The sequence below is a fragment of the Corvus brachyrhynchos genome, unplaced genomic scaffold (assembly GCF_000691975.1).
Source record: "Corvus brachyrhynchos isolate BGI_N302 unplaced genomic scaffold, ASM69197v1 scaffold21, whole genome shotgun sequence".
NCBI lineage: Eukaryota > Metazoa > Chordata > Aves > Passeriformes > Corvidae > Corvus > Corvus brachyrhynchos.
In genome coordinates this window covers 5,637,324-5,663,477 of record NW_008236924.1, presented here as the reverse complement: position 1 = coordinate 5,663,477, position 26,154 = coordinate 5,637,324, and the positions used below count along the sequence as shown (strand labels likewise).

At 55.4% G+C, this 26,154-nt stretch overlaps 1 protein-coding gene across 1 annotated transcript in view; it reads left to right on the top strand.

Annotated features, from left to right (window-relative positions):
* SH3PXD2B (SH3 and PX domains 2B) overlaps positions 1-25,451 on the top strand; it is a 64,772-nt gene extending 39,321 nt beyond the window's left edge. The window contains exons 5-14 of the mRNA XM_017728055.1: positions 1,880-1,971; positions 8,378-8,403; positions 8,768-8,803; positions 13,993-14,127; positions 15,485-15,589; positions 17,556-17,673; positions 18,740-18,966; positions 19,845-19,894; positions 20,043-20,168; positions 20,976-25,451. Coding sequence (XP_017583544.1) covers positions 1,880-1,971; positions 8,378-8,403; positions 8,768-8,803; positions 13,993-14,127; positions 15,485-15,589; positions 17,556-17,673; positions 18,740-18,966; positions 19,845-19,894; positions 20,043-20,168; positions 20,976-22,454 — 2,394 coding nt within the window. The 3' untranslated portion in view covers positions 22,455-25,451. The remainder of the gene's footprint in view (positions 1-1,879; positions 1,972-8,377; positions 8,404-8,767; positions 8,804-13,992; positions 14,128-15,484; positions 15,590-17,555; positions 17,674-18,739; positions 18,967-19,844; positions 19,895-20,042; positions 20,169-20,975) is intronic.
* Positions 25,452-26,154: the final 703 nt, after the last annotated feature.

Genomic DNA, 26,154 nt, shown 5'->3' with positions numbered 1-26,154 from the left:
TTCCTGTTGTATTGAAAAACGTGGCAATTTAGGATAAGGTGCAGGAAAAGCAGCGAAGGAATCAGAGCAACTGGTTAGAGCAATGAGCTGCTGAATGAGACTTCAAGCAGCCGTAGGAATGACAAGGACAGGGAGAGGGAGAGGAGGCCTGAAATGTCTTCCCATTTCTCCACTTTATTCTCTTTGTCTTCCACATCTGTTGGTCTTTCTCGTGGTGTGGGATCTGCCTGCCTCCTGCCCAAGGGATTTTGAGAAAGTGTTAGAGGGGGGTTGATGAAGGAGTGGTGATGCTCTACCCCAAAGAGACTGGGTGGCCCACTAAAAACACTGCTGCTAGAGAATAATCCTTTCTCACTGCCTGCAAAATGGATTTGGGGCTAATTTAATCCAACAAGGATTCCCTGTCTTTGGTGAATGGCTTTTCCCCTCAGGCCTGCAGGGGGATGGGAAAGGTGACTTTGCTGTGGCTCCAGCACCGTGGGCTGAAGCTGTGTCCTAATGGCCCTGCCCAGGTCCCTGCTTTGGGTGGCAGGACCAGAGGTGGGACAGACATCAGGCTGTTTGTGCCACTGTTTTTGATGCAGTGGCCACAGCTGCTGTAGGCCATGGCCAGCGGGGTGGCTGCTTGGCTCAGCAGAGTCTGCTCTAGGTGGGCTTCCTTCAAAAGGTCCTGGGAAACGAGCTGTGGGCCTTGTCTCTCCTCCTTCCAGCACAGGTTGCTCTCTGGGATCATCCCCTGCTTTCAGAGGGCACAGAGCCTTCTCCAGGCCACAAAATCCAAGTGACTTTGGCATGGGGGAAATCGCTCAGATCATGGGATGCTGGAACTGGGGAGTGGTACCACATGGGAATGGCATCCATGCAAAACCTGGTATTTGAATAGCCCTTCCCTGGACCCAAAAGCCACGCAGGGAGTGGTTTTCTCTCTGCTGTGTCTCACATGATCCTGTTCACATCTGGCCCATGATTAGTGGTCTGACAGTCTGCTGTGCTGGCACTGAGGGCCTGGCTGCTGGATGGCTGGAAGGGCTTTGGGGCCAGCACTTGGGGCAATAAGGAGCCACATCTGATGGCTGTGGTAACCCCGAGGCTCTGCAGCTGTGGCTTTGTCTGCAGTAGAGAAATGAGGGGAGGTTTGCTTTGCCCACACTGCTGTCACCAGACTGCTGGGGCAGCAAACAGAGGGGAGGGGGAATTACACCCAAAACTAGTTAAAAATCTGCTCCAGGTCTGGCTGCAGCTCTGCTCCCTGATTTTAAATGCTCCCTTTTTCCATTAGCCCTCCAGCCTGGCACTCTCACCCTGCAAGTCCCACTGCTGAAGCTTATTTGCAGCAGATTTCCTCGAAGGGAAAGAAGCAGAGGGAATTTTACATCTCTTGCCATTGCACAGCAGCAGAGCAGCCTCCCAGCCCTGCTGTCCGTGCTTTTGCCTCACTTGCTTCTCTCCCTGCTTCTTCCCAAGCTGCCATTGCCCAGTGGAGCATTTTTGGGATGTGCTGCGATGGCACTGAGAGTGTGCCACGCGTCAACTGGCCAGCCTTTCCCAAGGATGGCTGCTCCATGCTGGGAAAACTGAGCTGGGAGGCTGGATGCTGGGATGGACATCCCTGTGGCTCTCACCCTGTGACACAACATCTGCCCAAAAGGCTGGAGCTGCTAAGCAGGGCCTGGGCAGTCTCTGCTTGTTCTCCTTTAGTCCTGATCTGCAGCGGCGTGGGGTGGTGGGTGGAAGTGTTTGCTGTGGTTCTCCCCAGCCTGTGCCAGCAACCCCATGGGTGCCACTCACATCCCAGGTCCCTGCACTCCCAGGGGTCCTCACTGGGCTCCTTGCACAGTTTCAGTGCTTCCCATCACCGCTGTCTCTGTTTCCTCCTCAGGCTCTGATCCAGCTGCCTCCCTACATCTCCCAGTGCGAGGAGGTGCTCCAGTTCTTCGAGACACGGCCTGATGACCTGACCCCCCCCAAGGAGTAAGTGGGGTGGGGGGCTGCCACTGCTGGGATGGTGGTGAGACACAAACTGGGATGGGGATGAAGCACAAACTGCCGTGAACTTGCTGGTATCCACGACCCTGGTGTTCATCAGCAATTCCATCACGGGTCACAGGTCTGGGATTTGGAGACTTCCGTGGAGAGGCTGTGCAGCTCAGTGTGGACACCTCTCTCCAGTGGGGAAGTGGAAACGCTTCTCTGGGACCCCGTGAGGTGCTGGTCTCCTCCTGAGCCTCTTTCTGCTTGCACATACCATTCTCAGGAGCATGATCAGCCCGAACAACCTCACTCCACGCATTTGCAGCAACCTCTGCCTCACTGGAAAGGCATTTTCCCTCAGCCATATCCACAAGCCCCATCCATAACAACGCTCCAGAGCCTCTCTACGCAAACCCAGGAAGGTTTGCAGGGACTCTTGCGTGCCTTACGCAACTCTGTGTGGTTCTAAGTCTTGTGACTATGAGCTGCTCTGGCCAGGAGCCACCCATCCCTTACTAATCATGAGCAGGATAAATCTGAGCAGCCGCCTCCGTGTCCTGCTCTGCTGCTCTCCCTTTTCCTGCTGCATGTGACACGGCTCCAGCAGAGCCTGAGCAGTGGAGGAAGCCTGATTAATGGCGAGGGGCAAGGCAATAAATTGATTTGACACTGTTCTCGATTGGAAGGGTGTGGAGGTAGATAAAGGGATTTTGTTTTTCTCCTCTGAGTCTCCTCTGAGCCTGTCAGGTCTCCAGCTCAGCGTCGTGCTTGTGAGGACTACATCTTCTCCCTGGCTTTTTGATTATTTTCATTCCCTCTCTTAATTCCCCCTTCCCCCATCCCTGCTTTCCTCCTTTGGCTCCTGTTTCTATTGGCTTGGCCTGTCATCATTTCTCCTGCAGCTCCTGGTCACTGATGAGATTGGTCTGAGAGCTTCAGAGCCCATTAACTAATTGCTTGCTGTCGCTGATGCTCTCATCTGTCCTGCCCAGCTATTGCTCACCACTTAACCTGCTGCCCCATGGGTCATCCCTCAGGGAAGGTCATCCCTCAGGGAAGGCTCAGCTCAGGGGCAAGCGAGGGACACCAGGACAAGATCAGCTTGCAAGGACATCAGAGAGGAGGGACCATGAGGGTGGAGCTGTTTGAGGATGTGGGGCACCGCCTGTGCAGGGATCTTTGGGACCTGCATGAGGGGGATGGAAGGGTGGCTTCAGTCCCACACCCGCACCCCTCACCTTTATTCTGCCTTGTAGGCTGAGCCAGAAACGAGGCCAGAGCATTCCTGTGTGTGGGGAAACCTTTGGGTGCTGAGTGGGGTGGCCCTGTGAGCTGCTGTGTTTGCAGCTGGAGCTCCCAGCCCTCCATCCCTGCAGCCATCAGTGCCAGTCCCCTGTCACCTCCCTGCTTTGGGTCCGAGAGACAAGGGGCTGGCCCAGAGCCCAACCCCAGGCACGTTTTTGTGGTGTGGGGTCCATCCTCAGGGACACTCCACAGGGTCCTGGGTGCAGAATTCTGTGTGTTGGTGAGTTTTGGCCATTGCAGGGCTGGCTGGGCGAGCAGGTGATGCTGGATCCAGTGGTGGCCGTGCTCCCTCTCCTGCCTGCTCCTCTCCAGGGAGGAGATTGAAGCTCACAGCACACAGAGGGACTCAGTGGGTGCCTCTTGTCCCTTTGCCTCCAGCAGCCAAACCCTACAGCATCTCAAGGACATCCCCGCTGTGTGTCCCCATCCCACTCCGAATGCCAGAGGGGTATTTATTAGCTACAATTCAAAATGCTAATTAATAAAAGTCCTTGACTCTCTCCTCTGGAGGGATTGGGAGCCCATTCCCGAGGCCTGGAATGCTGCCAGCTCAGCAATAACGAGATGGGAGCCGTGAGAGACGGCTGGGCTGGATCAGACGTGATGGCGTGTCTGGGGTTTGGCCGGATGTCATCCTTCATCCAGCAGATAAATACTTTGCTCCGGGAATTTGAAAGGGAGCCAGGCCATGAGCAGAGTGGGGGAAAGGAAAAAAAGAAGGGGAAAGACAGATTTTTGTGCTGGATGGCTGAGAGGTGGGAATGAGGGAGGGGAAAAGGTCTGGTCAGCACAATCAGTGCCAAGGCAGGCAGCCACTCTCGCTGGAGCCTTCCCGCTCCTTGTCCCTTCCCTTGGCTGGCACCTCTGGTCACCCCCTGCCCACGAGGGTGGCAGCTGGTGGCAGGGAAGGGGCAGCCTGTGAGTGCTGTTGGATCCACCCTGTGCTTGTTCTGTCTGGGGTCCAGGGGAGGGTCCACCCAAACTCACATCAGCCCAGGATGGCAAATCCCTGCCAGTGGCCACAGCTGGCTGCAGCTCCTGGAGCTCTGGTTTAACTGCAGTTCATGGAATTCTGGCTTAACTGCAGCTCCTGGAGCTCTGGTTTAACTGCAGTTCATGGAATTCTGGTTTAACTGCAGCTCCTGGAGCACTGGTTTAACTGCAGTTCATGGAATTCTGGTTCAACTGCAGTTCGTGGAGCTCTGGTTTAGCTGCAAAGGGTGAATTCAGTGCTTGGTTCTGGCAGTGTTTGGGAATGGAAAGAGGAGGTTGGACAGCCCCTGCATTTCTCTCCAGGCCCCTGTGGTGTTGTTTTCCCCAGAGCTGGAGCTCTCCCTGCGCTGAGCCAGGCCTCTCCTGCTTTTCCTGCAGTGCAGCTCCCTTCAGCAGCCCTGTGCTGAACAACACAGGTCACTGCTGGCTCTCAGCTGAGCTCCTCAGCCATTCCCGACCTCCCACCTGCTCTCCAAGCCCCAGCCTGTCCCGTGGAGAGGAAAAGGGTCAAATTCTGACATTATCCTCCTCCTCCCACCATTGCTTCCAGCAGGGATGTCACAGCCAGGAGTGGAGTTGGGACAGGAGCCCCCAGCAGCTGGTGGGTGGGAGAGGGAGGTGAAGCCCTTCCTCCATCCCCTCTTTCCTCATCCCTGACTTCCCTGTGTGCTCCTGCTTGGAGAGACCACATCAAACAGGAGAGCAGAGGGAGGTGGCAGGGTTTCTACTGGCTGTGACAACTGGTGGCTTTTGTGATGTGGATCCCTGTCCAGCAAGCTCTGGACTGGGATTACTCCACTGCTTCCAGCTCGTTCCGTCTGTGCCCAGTGGTGGTGGGTCAGAATGAGGCTGAATCCAGAAGAATTTGTGAGGAGCAGTGGGAAGGGGGTGGGGGAAGAAGGAGAAGAGAAATAAATGGTTATGGAAAAAGAAATCTCTGGAAAGTTAGCAATCTAGGGGATGTGGGATTTTTCTCCTCAGTGTTGGATGGAAGCCCTGCAGCTTCAAAGAAGAAAAGTCATCAAATTCCTGCTCCCCACGCCTCTGAGCAGGTCTGACCAGCACAGGATGCTGGGCTGCTGAGGTGGGAAGCTGCTGTGTGCACCCCCCTCACCTCCCATCCACCCTGTTTCAGTTCAGAGCCGTTTGCAGCCGCAGCAGAGTCGCTGGAATAAGGCTGGGGAAGTCTGGAGGGCTGGGCACGGAGCCACTGCTGAGTCAAGGCATTCAGCTGCTCTCTCTCCTCCAGCTGAATTTCGGCTGTGGGACATGCAGGAGCCCAGCTTAACCCTGTAGTGAAGCAAGGCCCTAATAGTCATTAATAAGTGATTAATATTCATGACTAACAAGCTGTTAATGTTACCAAGGAGCTCTTTATTCTCTGCCCACAGTCACAAGTGGGATGTGTTGGGGAAGGGGCCATCGTGGTGCTGTTCCCAGAGGCTGGGGATGGGATGTACCCCAGGCTGGGAGAAACCTCTTCCATTAAAAGCATCTTTCATTGGGATTTTTTGGGAGCTGAGCAGCCCATCATGCATAAGACACTGAGAAAAGTTGTTGCTTTGAACTTTGTCCCTGCTCTAGGATGGAGGAGCTGTAGGAAGCCACTCCAGGAGCTTTGCTGGTAAACCAGAGAGCCATGAGTTGACGGATGTTGGTTGGGATGAGGATCCTTGCTGGCTTGTAGCTTTTGGGTCGTGTCCTGCTCTGCAGACAGATCACAGCTTGTACACCAAGCTGTTTGGGCTGCAGTTCTCCTGATGCCTACGTGCACATTCTCCAGGAGCTGGGGCTGGATCCCAGCTCCAAAGCAGCCTCCTCCTTCCCTTTCTGCTGAGAGCTGTCTTTCCTGAGTGACAGCAGACAGAAATACCCAATTCCTGCAGAAATCTGCTTTGTGCCAGGTCCCTGGACAGAGCACTGGCTTTTCTGAGCTTCCAGGGCGGGTTCTGAGCCCGAGGGCTCAGCTTGGCCGACTCTGCAGTGGCCCTGGAGTGTGGGGACAGGAGCTCCTTTCAGTGCTGCTGGAGCATTTGCTAAACATCACTTCTCCCAAACAAGGGCTCTGTTGTACCCCATTCCTCGCCTGCATAAATTCTGCAGAGCTCTCCAAGCTTGCTGAATGCTCAGGAGATGAGCCCCCTCCTGACAGCTATTTCAGTGGCATTACTGTATTACAGAAGGATATTTTTTTTTACAAGAGAGGGGTTTTTTTATACGAGGGAGATGTTTTCTTGGAATGCTGACCTCAGATCCGTCTCATTTGCTGTGGCTCCTATGTGGGTTTGCAGCAGCTGGAGTTGTTTTCCTCATGTTGGTGCTCCAGTCCTTCACCTATTCCACGAGCTGGCTGTGGCAGCAGGGACAGTGCTGAGGTCCCCAAAGCCACGTGTGAGGGCATTTTTCTCCTGTGAGTCCCACTGCAAGGTGGGTTTTTCTGTGTGACAACCTCAGGGCCCCCTCCCCACAGCTCAGGGACCTGCCTGGCCCAGCAGCCACTAAATGGAAAGGGTTTAAAGTCAAGCCAGATTGTAACAACTCTTCTTTAGACCTGAGTTTATAATTGATGAATTTTAATTAACATTTCTTGTCTGAATTATGACCCTGTAAGTCCACAAAGACTTTCAGTGTCCCAGAATCCTGCAGTGAGTAGTCTAACAGTTGTCTTACAGGTTGTTGAAAAGCAGCCCCTTTGTATTTGTTTTTAATTTACCTTCCAACCTGCTCACTTTGCTAAACCCCTGTGCTCCCCATCTCACTCCTTCCCATCCCTGGATCCCCAGGGATGCTGCCTAGAGAAGATGCTGGAGAAACCTGACTCTCTTTTCCTAAAAAAACATGGCATGGGGGTTATTAAACGAGCTAAGAGTTCTCCATGTGTCAAAGTTTCCTTTCAGGGGATTATGAGGTTCTTGAAGGACGCTGAGCTGAGCCCACTGAGACTGTGGTGCTGGCTCAGAGCTTTAAGTGAGGCTCCAGTCACACAGGAGCCCTTGCCTTCAGAGTTCTGGGGAGCAGCTGGAGAACCATTCCTGGGTTTTGCCACCTCTGTGGGGCTGGTTGGTGTCCCCCTGTCACAGCTGTGCATCAGTGCCTTGTAACTGTGCTGGGGGGGCTGGAGCTAAACGAGATTCACAGTGCAAGGCAGAGTGGCTTTTCCTTCTCTTCTGGAGCCATGAGTTCCCAGGGAGCCGAGCATGTGAGCTCTGCCTCTGCCCTTCTCTGCTCCGCAGGGATCCGAGGAGGAAGAGGAGATGCTGCCGGGGGTTTATTGCTGTTTCCTGTCTTGTCTGAGCTCCTGTCCCCTCTGAGGTGGTTGGGCCGGGGCTGCTGCTCTTCAGACCTGCAGCTCTTTGTGTCCCTGCCAGCAACATCCCAGCAGCAAAGTGAAATTGCAGCTCCTGCCTTGCCCCCTCAGCCAGACGGAGCAGCCGGAGAAAGGAAGCAGGGGATGAGTTACAGTGATAGGTTTAGCAGAAGGCAGGGGGAAAACACCAGTTATTGCCATCAGCATGAGGGTGCCATTCCCACCTGCTGATCTCCAGCCTGCTCATCTGGCCTTGCTTTGCCTCCCTTCCCTGTCGTAGCTCTGAACTGGGGGAATTTTAACTGGGCTTATTAATTAACTCTGATTTAGCTCTGCAACGCTGCCTCTGTTTAGAAATCTTTGGGATGCTCTGTCCCATCGATTCCTCTGTTGATCTCTGCACCTGGGACATGGCATTCAGGTCTTTGAGTCTCTGAACTCAGCAGGCTCCAGTTTCTGTAACAATGTCCTGTTTGTTTCTATTCCATCTTGGCTGCATTTTATTTAATTTTATTGATACTTCCATGGATGAGTGCCTGAGGTGGTACCAAGTGGCTCGGTGGGAGTTGCAAGGCCAGGCCAGCAACCCAAGCTTACCGAGGGAAGGACAAAACATTAAATTTCTAAATGAAAAGAGGCTGTTTGAAGGGTGGGTGATGCCCAGGGAGACATGAGCTGGCTGAGGGAGGTCAGTGGCCCCACCAGAGCCATCACAGCTGTGCTTTCCTGGTTGGCTTTGTCACTCGACCAACACCCCAACTGTCTCCTCGCTCTGCTGACACTCTTCCTTCTCTTTTTCAGGGAGCCCACTGGAAAGAAGAGGTCTGGTAAGGACTCCTTTTCCTCTCTGCTGGTTACACCAACTCCTCCTTTCACCCACAGCCGAGGTCTCCTGCTGTGGGGCGAGCTCCCAGCCCCATGGCAACCCAACCCCTGCTCTGCTGCCCCGTGGGGCTCCCCAGCACAGTGAGCCCCCTCCATCCACTGGGATTTCACTGCAGCCTCCAAGCCCCCATCCCGTATCCCCTGAACCTCCGTGGCGCTCCCCAAGGTGGGTCAGATGCCCAAAGCTCTCAGCACTGCCCTGGCCTCCCCCTCCACCCCTTGAGGTGTTGTACCCACTGCTGGACCCCCCAGTCCATCCCCTCCCTGCCTCATGCCTTGTCTCCCATCCTTTTGTTCCTCCATCAGGGATTATCCAGAGAACGGCCTCTTTCCTGCAGAGAGGTACTAACAGCTGCTCCTGCCTTGCTCTGCTTTGCCTTTCTCTGGGGGGACACCTGCTCAGCTGGTTGGGGGGCAGGAAGCTTGTCACCCTTGCCAGAAGCTGTCACGTCCCCTGCAGCTTTCTGTGGTGGCTGGTGGACACGGGGAGGTGGCACAGGGGCTGGGGCTTGACTCCTGGTGCCCCAAGGCCTGCTGAAGGTCTGCATGGGTGGGGATGTAAAATTTCGGGAGACCAGAGGAATGTCTGAGCTGCCTGGGGGCAGCGTGGGGCTGAAAGTCTCCTGGTGCAGCCAGGACCTTCTCCCTCACCGTGGCACCAGCTGGGTGCCTTGGGGAAGGTGGTTGGGTCTGGGATGCTCTGCCGTTGCTCCTCAAGAGAGGGGACGTCCCTGAAAGACCCCCTTGTTGGTGTGGTTTAGGGTTATTTGAGCTTCCCAGAAAGAGCAGGAGAGAGGAGTGGAAGAGCCTTTGATCTGTGGGTTAGGGAGGCATCTTTCAGCTCCTGGTGCTGCAGAAGGTATGAAAACGGTGTGAGGTTGTTTGGGAAGGAAGGTCTGAGCTTTGGCTGCGTGGAGATTCTGCTGAAATTGGTGGTGGAAAGGATTTTGGCCAGAGAGTTGGCACTGCCATCACCTGTGTGAGCAAACCCACTTGTAGGTGAGAGGGTTCCTCCTGCAGGAGAGAGGAGAGGCACAGGGCAGACCCAAAGACCTGATTCCACTTTCTGTTCCCCTGGAGCTGCAGCTCATCCCTCCCTCAGGAGCTGATGGTGTCCCAGTGTCTTCACTGAGCCTGGCTGTAGGCTGCAGATGGGAAGCTCTGATGTTGTTGGTGGCTCCTGGTTTTATCTGTTGTCATGGGCTGAGTGCTCTCCTGAGGGACTCGTGGGGTTTTAAATGGTTAAAACCTTTGGACAGTGTTTTCTCCTCAATCTCTGACTGCTCTCTGCCCAAGCAGGACACTGGGATGGTCATTTTAAAGCTCTCATGAGCCATTTGCAAGCACAGCCTGGCTCTGTTCTGAAGTGCTGGGGACAGGAGAAGGGAAGGCTTCTCTAGGGTTGAGAAGAAGAGGAAGAAAACTTCTGCTGCATAACTCAGTGCAGTGAGGGCGAAATTCAATCTAAGGGCACTGCCTGTTGGAGAAGCAGGAGTTCTCCATTGGGAAGGAAGAGTTTGGATAACATCCAAGGCAAGGCAGGATGTGCTGTTCTGCCCCTGGGAGCAGCCAGCAGGGAAAGGTGTTTGCTGTTAGTAATGTGACACAGGGCTGATGCCTCGTGCCAGACGTGTTCAGAGACTCCTCTCGCTGTCTTGCATTTCCTGGCAGCAGAATCAGGGTTTGGTTCAGCTGCTGCCACCCCAACTCCTCCTATACCTTGAGGAAATCCCTGATGGTTCATTGGGTCTTCAAGCCAGGCCTGCTTGGAGGCAGCAAATGTGCAGCAAGGCACAGAAAATACTCCTTCAATCCAGGATGTCCCTGAGGAGGGGTCATCCAGCAGCTGCTAGCAAACAAAAATCACGAGGATTTTCCACAGTAAGCTATTTCCCAGTTGCCAGAGAGGGGGTGAACTGCTCTTGAGGAGAGTGTTGGAAAGAGCTCTGAACTCCTGGCAGCAGCAAGCCCGGTTTGGAAATGGGATCTGAGCAAACACTGGGATGCAGAGTGGGTTAAAGTGCTGCTCCTGTGGTGACCACGAGACTCAGATGACATTTGGAGTTTTGAGGAGGGCCCGGTGTGTGTGAGCACTGGAAATACAATCTGCTGTCTTTGCTTAGCTTTTTTTACCAGCATTTGTAATCCCACCTGCCTGAGCCTGAGGCGTGGGCTCTGCACAGCCTGCAGCTTGCAGGGGGTGGATTATTCCCCAGACTTTGGGGCTCTGCCTTGGCCACTGATTTGGGTTTGTCTAAAAGTAGTCATCCCATCAGTGCCCGAGACTGTTCTGAGCGTTTCTGCTCTCCCTGCCTCTCACAGTTCCACAGAAAGCACAGATGGAGAGCCATGGGTTCGTGCAGGCAAACCTGAAACTCCTCCAGAGTTTATATTTGGGTGGAGCTGCCCGAGGAGGCTGGCAGAGACCTCAAATGCCCCTCTGCCAGTTGGGTTTTTGCTGCTTTCTTGTGTGCCCACGTCCCTTTTGCTGTGCTGTGGGATGTCCTTGCAAGGGCAGAGAGACCCCAAACCACAGCGTTTGGTCTGAGGGGAGGCAGTGAAAACACAGCAGCCAGAAGGGGAGCTTTCTGAAACTGCACTGGTGAATGGTATTTCCATGTGATTGTTTTCCAAATTCTGCAAGAATCCCCGGAGAGATGAGAGGGTTTGCAAGGAATTCAGCACAGCGTTCAGTGCCCGTCTCACGTGAGAGCAGGAGGAAGGGCCCTCTTGCAGTACTGATCATCACAAACTCCTCAGGTCTGGAAGAAGAGGGGCTGTCCTGAGAGCTCTGGATTCAATCCACACAAGCAGAGGGGGAAGGAAATTTATCCAAAGAATGACATTTTTGGGAGATGCATTAGGCAAAGGCTGAAGTGTACAACAGGCTGCAAACCCAAATACCTGTGCCCCTAATTCAGGGCTGAGCTCTTCGTTTCCCTCTGGCAGCACCAATGTCCAAGCTCTGTTAGAAGTTCCTCTCCTTTGGCACTTGCAAAGCTGAAGCTGGAAAGGCTGGAAACCTCCCAAGCAGCCCCATATCTGTGAGGTTCCCTGCGGGTTTTGTACATCTCAACCTCTGGGTGAATGGGCAAACAAGAAGCCCTGGGGTTGGTTCTGGGATGTGCTGAGTGTCTCTCCTGCATCCAGGGTGAGCATCAGTTCTGCAAGACCAGCCCAAGGCCCTCAGTGGTCCCTTGACTCGAGGGACTCCCCTTTTCTAGGCCACGTTTGTGTCATTGTCACAGCTGGGGAGTGCTGAGCCTGCACAGTCTGTGCTCCTGCCTGAGCAAACCCCCTCTCCTGTGGGATGAATTCCTCCTCTCTCCCCAGCTGCAGAGCTTTCTGCTGTCTCCCATCTCCCTGGGAAGCTTTCCACTGTTGCTATTTCGGAGGAGCCCGAGTCTGGCCGTGCACAGGATGCTGCTGCTCACTCCAGGCTGTGTTTTTGTGGTTGAGGACGATTATGCCAGGTGAAGATGCTCCCGAAATTAACGCCTCCTTCTTCCTCCAAGCTCAGTTTACGGTTTCTCTTGCCAGTGTAATGGGCACATTGGAGGATCCAGAATTGGCTGCTGAGACTACAAATAGCCTCAGAGCCAGGGGTGTAATTACAGCGAGGGAGGCAGAAAGGGGAGTGTTTATCCCTTCCTAGAGTAGTTATTCTTCTCTCAGGGGCTGGGTAGATCCTCAGCTCGCTTGAAGCACAAACCTTTAATTGAGCTGGTAGAACAGATAGTGCCAGCATCCACCATTCACTTTGGGGGGCTATTTTTAACTCTGTCTGCTGCCCCACCTCTGGGTTTTGGTGTGGAGGAAGCTTTCATGAGCAGGAACAGATCCTCTGCCCTTGGCCAGCTCACCTGGAGCTTTGCAGAGTGCTGTTTATAGCAGCTGAACACAGACAATTTCCTTCCTTTTCCTTGGAATAACACCATCCTGCAGACCTTATGGTCTGACTTTCTCAGAACCAGCTGGAGAGGTTGTGACCTCATGCACAGAACTTCTCCAAGAGGCAGCAGAACATCCTGGGAATCCTGAAGACCTTGTCCATGTCTACTCATCACCCTTTTGGGGTGAGAATGGCACCTTAGGTTTCCTATGCCCTGGAATGGGTTCTCCCATAGGAAAGACCTTTTGAGAGGCTGAGAGCTCTGATGTGATGGGGCAGCACCTGGTGCAGGTGCACTTGCCATGGAAACTCATTCTTGGTCACAGTCTGAATTTCCCTGCTGCATTTCACCTAATTGTCCCAAGGAACCACCTCTCTCCATGGAATTTCACACCCCTTGGAGACTGGGAGGGGATTGTCCTGTGTTTCTGCTGTGCCTGGCCCAGATGTGATTTCTGCCCTGCCAAAACTTGAGACTCAGGGTAAAGCACAGGCCCTGTAAACTCAACACCTGTAATCAGGTGTGTGATTCTTCCATATCACTTGTGCTGTAGTAATTAACACTCCCCTACTTCCAGAGCACTTTTCAAGTATTAATTAAACCTTACCACAGCAGGGGAGACTGGAATAATGGAACAGTGTCTTCCTTGACAGGCTGGGACGCTTCAAGGCTGAGTGTTGGGTTGGAAGCCAGAGCTCAGTGTCAGGAAAATCCACAAACGCCAGAGGTTTATGTCCAAAAAGGAGACAGAGGAGTCCTGCAACTTTATTCGAATAAAGAGGGAGAGTCCACCGGGGCACACGCCCGCGGGGTTTTGGAGGATACAAGGGAAAGGAAGAGGGACACATGTGGCTGGGAGCTTAAAAAGGAGGCTGGCCTCTCTCCCCTCCAGTGACAGCAGGGGCTGGCAGTGGTCCTGGGTGTCCCGGTGTCCCCGCAGTGCTCCCGGTGTCCCGGTTATCCCGTGGTTGTCCCGCCTTATCCCGCAGTGCCACCTGCCGCCGGTCCAGCTCCGTTCCCCGGCGATCCCGCAGCTCCCGGCGATCCGCCGGCTCTTCTCTTTCTGCCCACAAGAACGCTTTGTTCCCGCTGTGTCCTGCCCCCTCTGCTCCTCCTCGGGCTGTTTTTTTTCCCATTTTTGCCACTAAATGGATGTGCAGCAGGAGGAGCCGGGCAGGGAGCAGAGCAAAGCGAGGGGGCTGAACACAGCGGGGCCATGAGGACGGGGGATGCTGCCCTGTCCTAAAACACCTCCTGCCGGGGTGCTGGGGCTCCTCAGCCCAGCAGAACCCGCTGCAGGCCGTGTGTTTTGGGCTGGTCCGTGCCTTGGGGCAGCTGATGTGCACAGGAGAGCCCCCTAAACCCAAAGCAGGTCCAGGCTGCTGTGAGCTCCTGTGCTGCTCGTGGTGAGGTCGCTTGGGTGGCTCTGGTGGGCAGCAGCGGAAGGTCTCACCTGGCTGTCCCCATCTCACCTGGCTGCTGGTTTGATCTCTCTCCCCCTCACTCTGCCCAAATCTCTGGCTCACCCCTCTCACGCTGGGGTCCCCGGGGTGTCCTGGAGCTGCTCGGTGGCGGTGGCCGTGCCCTGGGGGCTGTGCTGACCTGGCACACGGGTCGGTTCTTGTCCCCCCTGTGCAGGAGCTGACGGTGCCTCGGCTGAGCCCCTGGTGCTGGAGCAGTATGTCGTGGTGGCCGACTACCAGAAGCAGGAGAGCTCGGAGATCAGCCTGTGCGTGGGCCAGGTGGTGGATATCATTGAGAAGAACGAATCAGGTACAGGGAGCTGGGCTTGGCAGAGGGCTCCGGGGCTGGAGCAGGGGCAGGAGGAGCAGTCCTGTGTTTCAGTGTTTTCCTTAAGCAAAACAGCCCCCAGGTACCCCACAGGGATGGTGAGCTGAGGTGGGATGTGGAGGAAGCAGCTTTGGTCTGTGTGAGTGTGGATGAGGCTTCAGGGCTGGCTCTAAGGGCTGATCCCCCCCGTGCTGAGCGCCAGGCGCCGTCCACCTTCTTCAGTCTCTACTTTGTGCTTCTTCGTGCTGAAAAACTTGGCTGATGTGTCCTGAGGACAAAAGCCATCCCTGGGCTTGGCAGGCTGGTTTCAGTGACAGAGGGGGACGCTCTGGTGGTGCCCATGAAAGCCCCCTTTGTCCATTCACAATTCCTGTGGGCAGGCAGCTGAGCTCTTCGCTTGCTTCAAAACTTAAACTTGCTCTTAACCTCTGCAAAGGGACCGAGCCACGCCGTGGGCCCAACTTGTGGAGAATTTATTCCCTGAAGCTTACAGAAATTGCTTGTTGGGGGCAGTTAAAGATAAACCATGAAAACAGATTTTAGCATTCTGGAGAGCTGGTCCCCAGAGGATCAGCTGCACCAGCAGCTCTGTTTGAGAACGAGAGAAATAAAAGCAACCCTGAAGCAAATGAAACGATTAGCACAGCCAGCTCAAAAGCTGTGGAAAATCATTTATTCATCAAAGGTCAGCGCTGGTTTTCACTCCCATGCAGGTAGCTGATTCCCTCCCCGACAATCTAGTTGTCTTTCTCAATGACTCACTGAGGGTAATGCTCAGTCTTTATTTTCCCCCCCTAAAGACACAAATTGTGCTTTTAGCAGCGAGCAGCACGGGTTGGTTTTGACTGGACACACAGGGGGGGTCCAGAATTGCTCTCTGGAGCTGGCTGGGCTTCCAGTGGGAGAGCTGATGTTTTAAATCCTGCATTTGCTCGTAGCTTTTCAATATTGCTGTTTCCACAAATGTAAAGAAGGTGAGCGCAGCAGGACTCAGCTATCGATTCACACACAGGGTATTCATCTCTGCTAATTAGCCCAGGCTTGCTGACCCACACTGGGGGAAAATGAAGCATGAAGGGGCAGAAAAAACCAAAAGCAATTGCAGTGGCTGGAGCCATTCAGCTCCCAGAGCCTCTCCTGCTTTTCCTGGGGAGGGAATTGTAGACGTCACTCAGCTGCAGTTCTCCCGTGCTTGGCTCTGTTGTTTTGGGGTCACCCCAGTTTCCTGTGGAGATGCAAGAAAGGGGTCACAGCCCCTCAGGCTCATGGTTTGGAGGGAGGGAGGGAGTTTTTGGCTGGTGTGAGCCCTTGGCTGAGCCTCCTGCTGTTTTCTCCTCAGGCTGGTGGTTTGTGAGCACGTTGGAGGAGCAAGGCTGGGTGCCAGCGACCTGCCTGGAGGCCCAGGATGGAGTCCAGGAGGAGTTCTCAATGCAGCCTGATGAAGGTACGAAGCTGCTGGAGGCATCTGCCCCAGCTTCCCCTTGCTGAAGTGCACAGAGCTGCTGGAAGCACTGCCTCACCCTCCCTGAACGGGGCAGGGCACGAGCCTGGGGGAGGACAAACCCAGGAACAAAACCCGGGAAAAGGAACAAAACCCCAGGAATGGTCCTGCCTGCCCAGTGCTGCAGCAGGACTGGGGCAGCTGGATACTGGTGGTGCACCCACTGGCCTCTCTGCTCCCCACAGAGGCGCTGAAGCCCAAGGAGTGCTCACCCCAGTGCCTCCTTTAGGCCCAGGGAGCTGTTTTACCTGACCTGGAGGAGGAGCAAAGCCCAGGTCCTCAGCCAATGCACGTGACCTCAACATGTGCAGAACAAAGAGCCCACAGTGCAGGAATAGCACGGTTCCAGCCTGTGCTGGGAGCAAATCCAGAATGCCCCTGGGTAACACATCCCAGTGACTCTGTGTGCTCAGAGCAGAGCAGGAGCTGGCTCAGCCCCTCCTCTGGGCAGCTGGAGGTGGAGGGGGGCTCAGACTGGGGAGGGCTCCAGGTGAGCAGAGTCTCTGTACCACCACTCTGTGGCAGCCCTGTCTCCTCCTGGACCTGAAGTGCTGCCTCCTGACGTCCTCTCTTGTCCTTCTCCTGCTTCCCTGCCATGCTGTTCCCAGTGCCATGGAGATACTGGTCTCTGCCCAGGCACCTTGGCCGCCGCCGGACTCTTGGGGACTTGTACACCAGCAGATGGGGTCAAGGTGGACCACACAGAGACTTTCTTGGCTGCCCCTGTGTTGTGCATGTTGGTTGGCTGTGCATGTGTCAGCCCTCAGTGCGTGCCACCCCTGCTCCTCAGCCTTCCACAAGGCCCCTCATCCCTCTCTTCTCTCAGCTGTTCCTTCTCACGTTTTGTTTCGGGCTCAGAAGCTGCAGTTTCTGCTTTTCCCCAACACACATATTGTTAGAGGATGAGGATTACTCCAGAATTCTTGGAACTGCTGCCTTAGTTCCTGGAATAACCATGAGCCCTGGGGTTGGTGCCTCAAGGTGGCGTCAGGAGAGAAGAGCCACTTTGGTCCTGCTGGATGTGACAGGACATTCTCTGCTTGGATTCTTCTGCATGAAGGGGTGGGAAATCAGGCCCTTCCAGAAGACAAAGCCAGGAAACCCGCATGGTGGGGATATAGGGATGGCCAGAGGGGTGGACTTTGCAGGCAGATTTTACCCCAAATGGCCTTCACCCTATAGTGGCACTGCTGGAAGCACAGGCAACGCTTTCCCTGTGTTTCTTCCAGAGAGGACAGGACAAGGTGAGGGAGAGGGGAGGATGGATGGACCCATTGTCTGACATGTCTGCATGGCTTTTAGGATGTTTCTCCTTACTCCTGAAGGGAAGAACATCCATATCCCTGCTTAACATCCTTTGCTCTGGTGGCCAGGATGTCAGGCTCTTCTCCAGGCTCCCCACATGGCTTTGACTGATGTCCTGGGGGTTGAATGGTGAAGTTCCTGCAGCTCTGGAGGAATGGTGAAGAATCTGCTGCTCTGGAGCAGTTTGAGGGCACTTCTGTGTGCATGGGGTTGCCCCCTCATGCCTGTGGGATTACACTCCCCTTAGAGAGGACAGTTCCTCTTAAAGGCTCTGAGAAAGAAATCTGAGCTGAAATGGATGCATGGAAGAGCTTCTGTGATGAGCTGTGAAAAGTCTCTAAGTCCTAAGGGAGAGGAGAACCTGTTTTTTAGGGAACTTCTTGGGCCAGAGTCACTCTCCAAAGTTAACATTTCCAAACGCAGCCAAGTTTGATTTGAAATACATTTCACTGTCATTTCCCTTTGAATGGTTGTGTATCTCTGTGTGTTTGCACCGAAATTACGAGAATTATCATTTATATAGAGCACTTCATAGCCATTTTTCAGCTGAGGCCAGGCTTCCTGGGAACAGTTCCTCGGTGAAACTGCGCTTTCTTTCCAACAGAGGAGAAGTACACGGTTATTTACCCCTACACTGCCAGAGACCAGGATGAAATGAACCTGGACAAAGGGGCTGTGGTGGTGGTGATCCAGAAGAACCTGGAGGGCTGGTGGAAAATCAGGTACTGTCCCAGGCACTGCAGCTGGGCTGTGGGGTGTTCAGTCCCAAGGCAAGTCTGTGAGCTGGGGAGGGCGGAGTACCAGAACTCATTTCTCTCCATCCTGACAAATCTGATGCTCAAGCACAGCTTTGGTTGAAAACCTTTGAAATGCCCTGATTTCCTGTGCTGGGAGGTGGCTGTGCCATCCAGCAGTGCCAAGGTGTGAGAGCTTTAGTGGGCAATGTGAGAGCATTCCCATCCTGCTGAGGGGAAAACCCACGAGTGTGCCAGGGCAGGCTGGATCCCCTGGCTCTGGTGGGAGGCTCCTGCAGGGAATGGCCAGCTTGGGGTGTGTGCAGGGCGTGCTGAGCCAAAGGCTCCAGCCCATCCTGAGCTGAGGGTTGTTTTCTGCTGGAAGCTCATTTTCTCTTCTCTGTGGTCGAGCAAACTCAGGGTGGGAGCACACACTGCAATTTTCTTAACCTCACACTGAACCTGTGCTCTTGGCAGCAGCACAGCCCAGAAACACATCCACTGACGTTTTCAGCAGAGGAGAGCTGCCACAGGAGCCCTGAAGGCAATTACAAGCTCAGTAGTTGGTGCCATCTGAACGAGGTGGCTGCGGCCCAGCGAGGGGGGGAGTCTCTGGCATGGCAGGGGCACTGTGGATGTGGTTTTTCAATCAGCTCACAGGGCTGGTTTCTCTCCTAAACCGATTTAGAGCAGGGAAGGGATCCAGGCTGCCAGCAGGGAGAGGGCTTGTGCTTTCTCCAAAGACCAGGTACATCAATCCCAGCAGCAGCCCTCTGGTTTTTCCCTCTGCTTCCCCTGCCAGAGCGCTTCGTTCCTGAACTGGTGCCATTGCTGAGGTGAAAACTGGGCTTCACAGCATTCCCAGCCCCTGGCCCTGGCTGGGGCCAGCTTGTGTGGGAGCATTAGTCATGAGGGAGCTCTCCTGGTGCCATGGAGAGCCTGGCAAGCTCCTGTTGCCCAGAACTGGCAGTGCCTTCAGCCAAGGTGTGTGCTGAGCTCTGGGCTCGTGGCACAGGGGCTCTGTGCAGTGCCACTGCCGTCCTTGCCCCCACAGGTACCAGGGCCAGGAGGGCTGGGCCCCTGCCTCCTACCTCAGGAAGGGGAATGGAGATGTGTTCCCACAGAAGCTGGGCTCGGGCTCCTCAGCTCACTCGAGTGCCCTGGATCTGGACGGCATCTCCCGGCAGCAGGTCCTGGCCAGCAGGGACAGGGACGGGCCGGGGGGCCAGAGGGACGGGAGGTTCGAGAGCCGGCCCCCGCCCAACGCCGACATCCGCCGCAGTAAGTGCCGGGTGGGATCAGGAGGGCTCCAAACACAGCCTTCCCCACAGGTTTTGAGCAAAATAAGAGGCTCTGAGCTGACAGAGACTTGCAGGGCCTGTGGGTCCTGCAGCGGGGTCTGGGGGGGCCGTGGCACACACACTGGGGGCACAGGGACAGCGCTGCCCAGCGACCTGCTGAGGGTCAGCAGATGGGGTGGGCATCCCCTGCCAGGCTGCAGGGTCAGCTGGAGATGGTCTCCTCTCAAAAACTGGGGCACCTGAAGGGAGCCTGCCAGAAAGATGGAGAGGGACTTTTTACAGGACAAGGGGGAATGGCTTCAAACTGACAGAGCAGGTTTAGATGGGATTTTGGGAAGAAATCCTTCCCTGTGAGGGTGGGCAGGCCCTGGCACAGGGTGCCCAGAGAAGCTGTGGCTGCCCCTGGATCCCTGGAAGTGTCCAAGGCCGGGTTGGACAGGGCTTGGAGCAACCTGGGATAGTGGAAGGTGTCCCTGCCCATGGCAGGGAGAGGAATGGGATGAGCTTTAAGGTCCCTTCAAACCCAGGCCATTCCATGATTCTGTGATTCTCTGATCTTAACCCCTCTGCAGGCCAGGTCCTCTGGGTCAGCCCTGCAATGCAGAAGCAGTTTCACGTGGTCACCTCAGCTGCATTTCCCAGGAGAACCTGACAGCTGGGATACCCTTGAAACCTGGGTGGCCTGGGTGACTCCGCGTTCTGGGCTGATGGGTTCTGGGCTGAGGAGCTCCTCCTTCGGGTTCCTTTCCCCTGGGGCAGATTTGGTCCTGGCCTTTCTGTTTTGTCTGTCACTTGTCTTTCCTGAACACGTGTTCAAAAGCGAGAAACTCATCAACATCTGCAATTCTTCCTCCACAGAGTCACCAAAGATGAGGCAGAGGCCACCTCCTCGCCGAGACCTCACCATAGTAAGTGCCAGCTGGTGCAGGAGGGCAGCAATGGCACAGGGGGTGGGAGAGGAGCTCTGCTCCAAGGCTGGGGCCTCATCCCCGTGCCTGGATGTGGTGTCACAGCTGCTGTACAAACACTGATGGGCTTTCTGTTCTCCTGTCACAGCCCCGTGGTTTGAACCTGCCGAAGCCTCCTGTCCCCCCTCAAGTGGAAGAGGAATATTACACCATTGCTGACTTCCAGACCACCATCCCTGATGGCATCAGCTTCCAGGCAGGAATGAAAGTAGAGGTGAGGCTGTCACCTTCCCCTTCACACATCTTCACTTCAGGGCAGTGCTCCTGGCTCCCATTGTCCTGGCACCTGTTTCAGGCAGGAGCTCCCCTTCCAGGCAAGGGAGATCTGCTCCCGTTGGTGTTCTGGGTGCCAATGAGCTGTGCTTTTGTCTCTGTTAACATTCCAGGCTCTGAGAGTGGGATAAAAACCTGTAGGAGCTCAAGAGACTTTGTCCCCACACAGTTCTTGGTGGCCTTCTGTCCCCCAAGTGTGAGTGCTCTGTTTGAGCAAACGGAAAATAAACCCACCCCACGGATGGGGTTAGAGATGGGAGTTTTTCCCCTTAGCTAGGCCAGGTGTAAAGTTAAAAGCCCTTCCAAAATTCCTGGCACACCCTCATTGCTGGCAGAACCCCTCCTGCAGATGTGATTTTGCTTTCTCTGTGTGCAGATGTGATTTCTGCCTCTCTGGGGGGATTTTTCCTTCAGGGCTGCCCCAGTCGGCCCCTCCCAGGCCCCAGCCCCGCTCGTGGAGCTGCAGAGGGGCTGGGCAGTGTGGGATCGACACGGGATCGCTGCTCCAACAGTGCCACGCTGTGGCCACCGCCAGCACCCTGCTCCGGGAGGGATGGAAGCAGCTCTTCCTCAGCCCTCTGCCTGCCCTGGCAGCCAGGACCAGGTTCCCCTCCCCTTAGGATGGAATCACTCCTGGGATTCCATGGCTTTTGGCTGGAGCAGCACCAAGGCCACGTGTCGCCCTACCGTCGTTCCAGAGTCCCTTTAGTGCACAGCGGCTGTCTGAGGTCTCCTTTCGCCCTGGCAGGTCATTGAGAAGAACCTGAGCGGCTGGTGGTACATCCAGATCGAGGAGAAGGAAGGCTGGGCCCCTGCCACCTTCATTGATAAGTACAAGAAAACCAGCAACGCCTCCAGGCCCAATTTCCTGGCTCCCCTTCCCAACGAGATGGCGCAGCTGCGGCTCGGCGACACCGACGGCAGCGCCGGCGAGGAGGCGACGGGGCCCTGCCGACCTCTGCCAGAGGCTCCTCCCAATGGCATGGACTGCACTGGGAGGTGGGGCAAGGACTGGAAGGGGAAGGAGGCTCCCGACAGCGGGGACCTGTCCTTCGCCGGGGGCTACGAGGAGATCTCGGACCGCGACACGGAGGAGAAGCCCAGCCTTCCGCCCAGGAAGGAGTCCATCATTAAGTCAGAAGGAGAGTTGCTGGAGAGGCAGAGACCTCCCCCCAAGCCGCCGGGCATGATTTTGCCCATGATCCCACCCAAGCAGTCGGCAGCCCCGAAGGACAGCAAGAAGCCGGAGCTCAAGCCGGAGAAGGGCAAACTCTTCCAGCTGAAAAACGAGATGGGACTGGAATGTGGACACAAGGTGTCGGCCAAGGAGGTGAAGAAGCCAAACCTCCGGCCCATTGTCAAGCCAACCAAGCCAAAAGCTGAGCCTGTGGAGGACAAACCTGACCCCATCACCCAGAACCCGTTCTTGAAGTCAAGACCTCAGATCAGGCCAAAACCCTCTGCGTCCCCCCGCGCTGACCCACCCCCAGCCGATGACAAACTGGACATTTGCAGCCTGCGGAGCAAGCTGAGACCTGCCAAGTGCCCAGAGAAACCCTCGGAGCAGGACCCCGCTGCCGGGGAAAGCTCCTTCAGCAATGCCACAGAGGCTGGCGGGAGGTTTCCGGAGCGGCCGGGCGTGGAGAGCAAAGCCCTGCCCAAGCTGGACAGCCACGGCCCCAAAGAGGCACTGCCCAAATCTCCCCTGGGCCCAGCAACCCCACCCTGTGCCAGGGACGCCCCTCTGCAGCGCCCTGTGGTGCCACCTCGCAGGCCACCTCCCCCCAAGAAGATGGGGGGTCCTGGCTCCGTCCCCGCCGAGCCCAGGGCCCCGGCACGGGAAGCTCCCGAGATCAGGCCCTCTGCAGTGCCAGGGAGGCCCATGCTGGTCCCTCCCAAAGCCAAGCCCTTCCTCGCTGCCTCTCTCCAAGACGAAGCCAAAGCCAGAAGCAGCGTGAACCCAAAGGTCATCTCCAAGCCCGTGGAGAGAGCGGAGGCCAAGGAGAGGAGCTCAGCCCCCGTCTCCAGCCCGGACGTCTCCAGGGAAGCTCTCTACGTGGCAGTGGCGGATTTTGAAGGTGATGAGGAGACCAACAGCTTCAGAGAAGGGACTTTGTTTGAAGTTCGTGAGAAGAACAGCAGTGGCTGGGGGTTCTGCAAGGTCCTGACTGGGGGGCCCTGCTGGGAGGGCTGGATCCCTTCCAATTACCTGCGGAAGAAGCCGTAGCCACTCCTCGGCCTGCACGGCCCGAGGCTCCCTTGTCTCTCACCTGAGTATTTAATGAGCAGATTAATTTATAGTTTTCTGTAAGGCTGGCTTTAAAAGGAAAGATAATAATTGAGATCCCACTCCTCCCAGCTGGAGCCCCTTGGCAGCAGCTGGAGGGAGCAGCTCGGCCTCCCCTCCCCACCCCTGTGCTCCCACCCACCCTCCTCCCCACATTTTCCCCAAGGACTTGGCTCCCGTGGTTCTCTGTGCTGGGGAGATGGACCTTGAGTGACATTTTGCCACCTCTGTGGTGAATTAGAGAGGAATCCAGCAGCAGCCAGGTGGAGTGGTACCAACGAAGGAAATCACAGAAGGATTTGCCTTTCCCTGAAGCTCAGGGTCACGGGCAAGAGTTGCAGGGCACATTGCTTAGTCCAGGGATGTGGCAGAGCCACTGGGAACGTGGCAAAAAGGAGGAATGATTGCTGAGAACGGGTTCCTGTAGCTCTGTCCCTGGTAAAAGGCTGTGCCTTGCTCCCCCTTCACGGGGATCATCCCTCAGTCCTTCCCTGCTCTACCATGACAAGTGTTAACTTCAACATCCTCCTGGTGGAAAAAAATAGGGAAAAATGCACCCTCATCTAACAGGTCCTCTCTGTCTGGTCCAGGACAGCTCTCAGGCTTCTCCCCTGCAGTACTGCAACTCAACATCAGAGGGGTTTTGCTTCTGGAGCTGAGGAATTCTATGCAAGGCACAGAGGACCAGAACGACCCCAAATGCCCTGGAAAAGGGATGCTTTGCTCTCCTCCCCACACAGACTGCCCTGCCTGTTGGACTGAGAGGGGACCACCCCTTTCCACGACCCACTGAGCTCCCCGGGCTGGCGGGCAGCAGCCAGGAGCTGGGTCCTTCCCTCGGTGCTGAAATTATCAAGTGCAATGCAGAATGTGGGAGCTCAGCTCCTCATCACCACCAGTTCTGAGGTGTGTCTGGTGCTCAGGGGCTGCCAACCTTGTTTGTCACCCCCCCTGCCTGTCCTCCAGGTACTTGCATTTCACCCTGTGGGCCAGGTTGGCCTGGGGGAGGCTTCTGGGCAAGCAGAGCCTGGGGTTTTTCCATGCTGACATTCCTGCCTGCCAGTATCTTGCCCTCAGTGCTGCTTATCCCAGCAGGAGGATGAGCGTGGATGAGCTGTTGTTCCCCAGCGCTGCTTTCTTCCTTTCTCTCCTTGGCTTTTTGCAGCTTCGGGGCCACATTTCTCTCCAGAAGAGCTTTAAACCCAGCTGTCTGTGGGTTTCACAGAGCCACAGAGTTTTTGGGGTTGGGAGGGACCTCTGGAGATCATCCAGTCCAGCCCCTCTGCCAAGGCAGGGTCAGGTTTGGTGTTAACCAAGCCCCGTTGCCCTCTCTGGTCTAATTGTGTGTGTGAGCAATGCAGCCACATTGTTTTGCTGCTGAAAATAATGACAGTTTTCCCTCTCATTTGAGGCTGGCTGAATCGAAGGAGCATTCTCCACTCCCCCAGATGCTCACTTCCTTCTCTCACCCATGTTTTCCACCCTGGGAATGTGGAGTTGAAGATCCAGACAACAGTGGTGCCTCTGACCAGGATCATTCTGGGAGGGCTATGGGGCAGTTTGATCAGAGAAGTCCTGACCGTCCTCATCTCCAGAAGCCCCAAAATTCTTTTTCAGCCATGGGAATTCACGCACCCCGGTGTGTGGCTGATTCCTCTCCCTCCCACCTGCGGTTTTCTCGGGTGGCACATCAGCCCCTGATCTGGCTGACTCACCTGAGCTGGCAATAAGCACCGCATTTGCAACCCAGTGCAATAACAAAGCTCCTTGCGTGGCACATCGGGAGGTGTTGATGTGCTCCCGGGAGAGCTGCAGGGTGGGCTGAGACAGCGCTGCCTTCGATCTGCCTCGCTCCACTCAATCCCTTCTGCTTTGGAAAGGAGTGGGGACAGAATGAGTTAAGCCAGAGCTGCTCCACAGCCAAATCCAGCTCCCACAGTATCTGGGAAGGAGCTGGACCTGCATCCCTGCTCTTGACAGGGGATGGAAGGGCTGTGTGTCCTTTTCCCGGGCACCGTGCCCTTGCCCTGCCTTTTCTGGATGGCCTTTTAATCTCAGCTCTGCCTCAGAGACCTCTCTGCCCCGGCTCTCCTCAGAAAGTCCTGTGCTATTTGGGTGGCCTCGGCTCTAAATGAGGGCTGTTCCCTCTCCCCTCCCAGCCTGAGCCTCGGAACTGGTAGTGCTCCATTTTCCTGACACAAGTACTGTATTTGGCTCGCCGAGCGCGTGACAGGATCGCTCCCTCCTTCCCAAAGAGCTTCCAAGAGGGAGTGCCCCCGTGGGATCACCCTCAGGAGGTGCCCACACCTGCAGCCTTAGCCCTTTTCCCACTCTCCTGTCTGCCCTGGGCTGGCCAAGCTCCTGTGGGGAATGTGCCAGGAGCCACTGGGCTGGCAGGGCTTTGTCCCCCACCTGATTTGTGCCCCTGGTCCTGCCCCAAGCCCGGCTGCCTCTCCTCGCTGTACCTCCCTGACTACCTCGTGAGGAGGAGGAGGGTGGCCAAAAGCACCCCAACCTCGGGGGTAGCCCCCCATCAGCCAAAGCCCAGCCTCCCAGAGCAGCCCTGGGATCGGGCTTTGTGGCAAGGGGGGCACTGCCGGGGCTTGGGGATCTGGGCACATCCTGGATGGGCATCAGCCCTGCTGTGCCCAGCTCCTGCCAGGCTCCCCAGGCCCATTTGTTTGTCCACGTGTCTCTATATTATGTAATTTTTATAAATCTCCATTACGGGGGTGGGGGGAGGGCAGCAGAAGGTAGATGTAGCTGTGTCCATGCCCTGTCTATACCTTCACCTTTAAGGGATGGATTTTTTTTTTTTTTTTTTTTTTAAATTTGCTGGGGTTTGGGTTGGTTTTTGTTTTGGTTTGGGTTTTTTTTGTTTTCTTTTTGTAAGAAATAAAAAGAAACTGCTTGACTGGTTTCAAGCACCCTGGTGAACCCGTGTGTGTGGCTGGTGGAATTCTGGGGTGCAACTTGGGGTGCTGCTCTTGTGTCTGGGGCTGGTTTTGGGGTCTGTCTGTCCGTCCATCCTAGCAGGGAGGCTCATGGGGATCCTGACAGCTCCTTGTGTCTTCCTTGGTGCCCAAACTTTATGTCCCAACAGTGGAGTGTAGAAGTTTTTACTGTGAGTTTACTCAAACCACCAGGGTCTGGTGATTTTCAGGGAGTGCAGAGAGAAAAAGAGGCACTGCCTGTCCTGAGGGGCTTTGGGGGTTCAGGCTGGCCAGGGATTAGCTCTGTGGATAAAGTGGGGCAGCAGAGTGTCAAAAAAGGCATCTTGGCATAAATTGTCAGGGTCCTTCAGCACCTGGAGCGAGCGAGGCGTTCTCGTGGACACTCAGCTCTGGCAGGGCGGAGTTGTGAAGGAATTTTTCCACTGCACATGAAGGGAAAAGGAAAAGGGAAAAGGAAGCAGGAAAAGAGAAAGGGAAGGGGAAGGGGAAGGGGAAAAGGAAACAGGAAAAGAGAAGGGGAAAGGGAAGGGGAAAAGGAAACGGGGAAAGGGAAGGGGAAAAGGAAACAGGAAAAGAGAAGGGGAAAGGGAAGGGGAAGGAGAAAAGGAAACAGGAAGAGAGAAGGGGAAGGGAAAAGGGAAGAGGAAAAGGAAACAGGAAAATGGAAAAGGTAAGAAGAAAAGGAA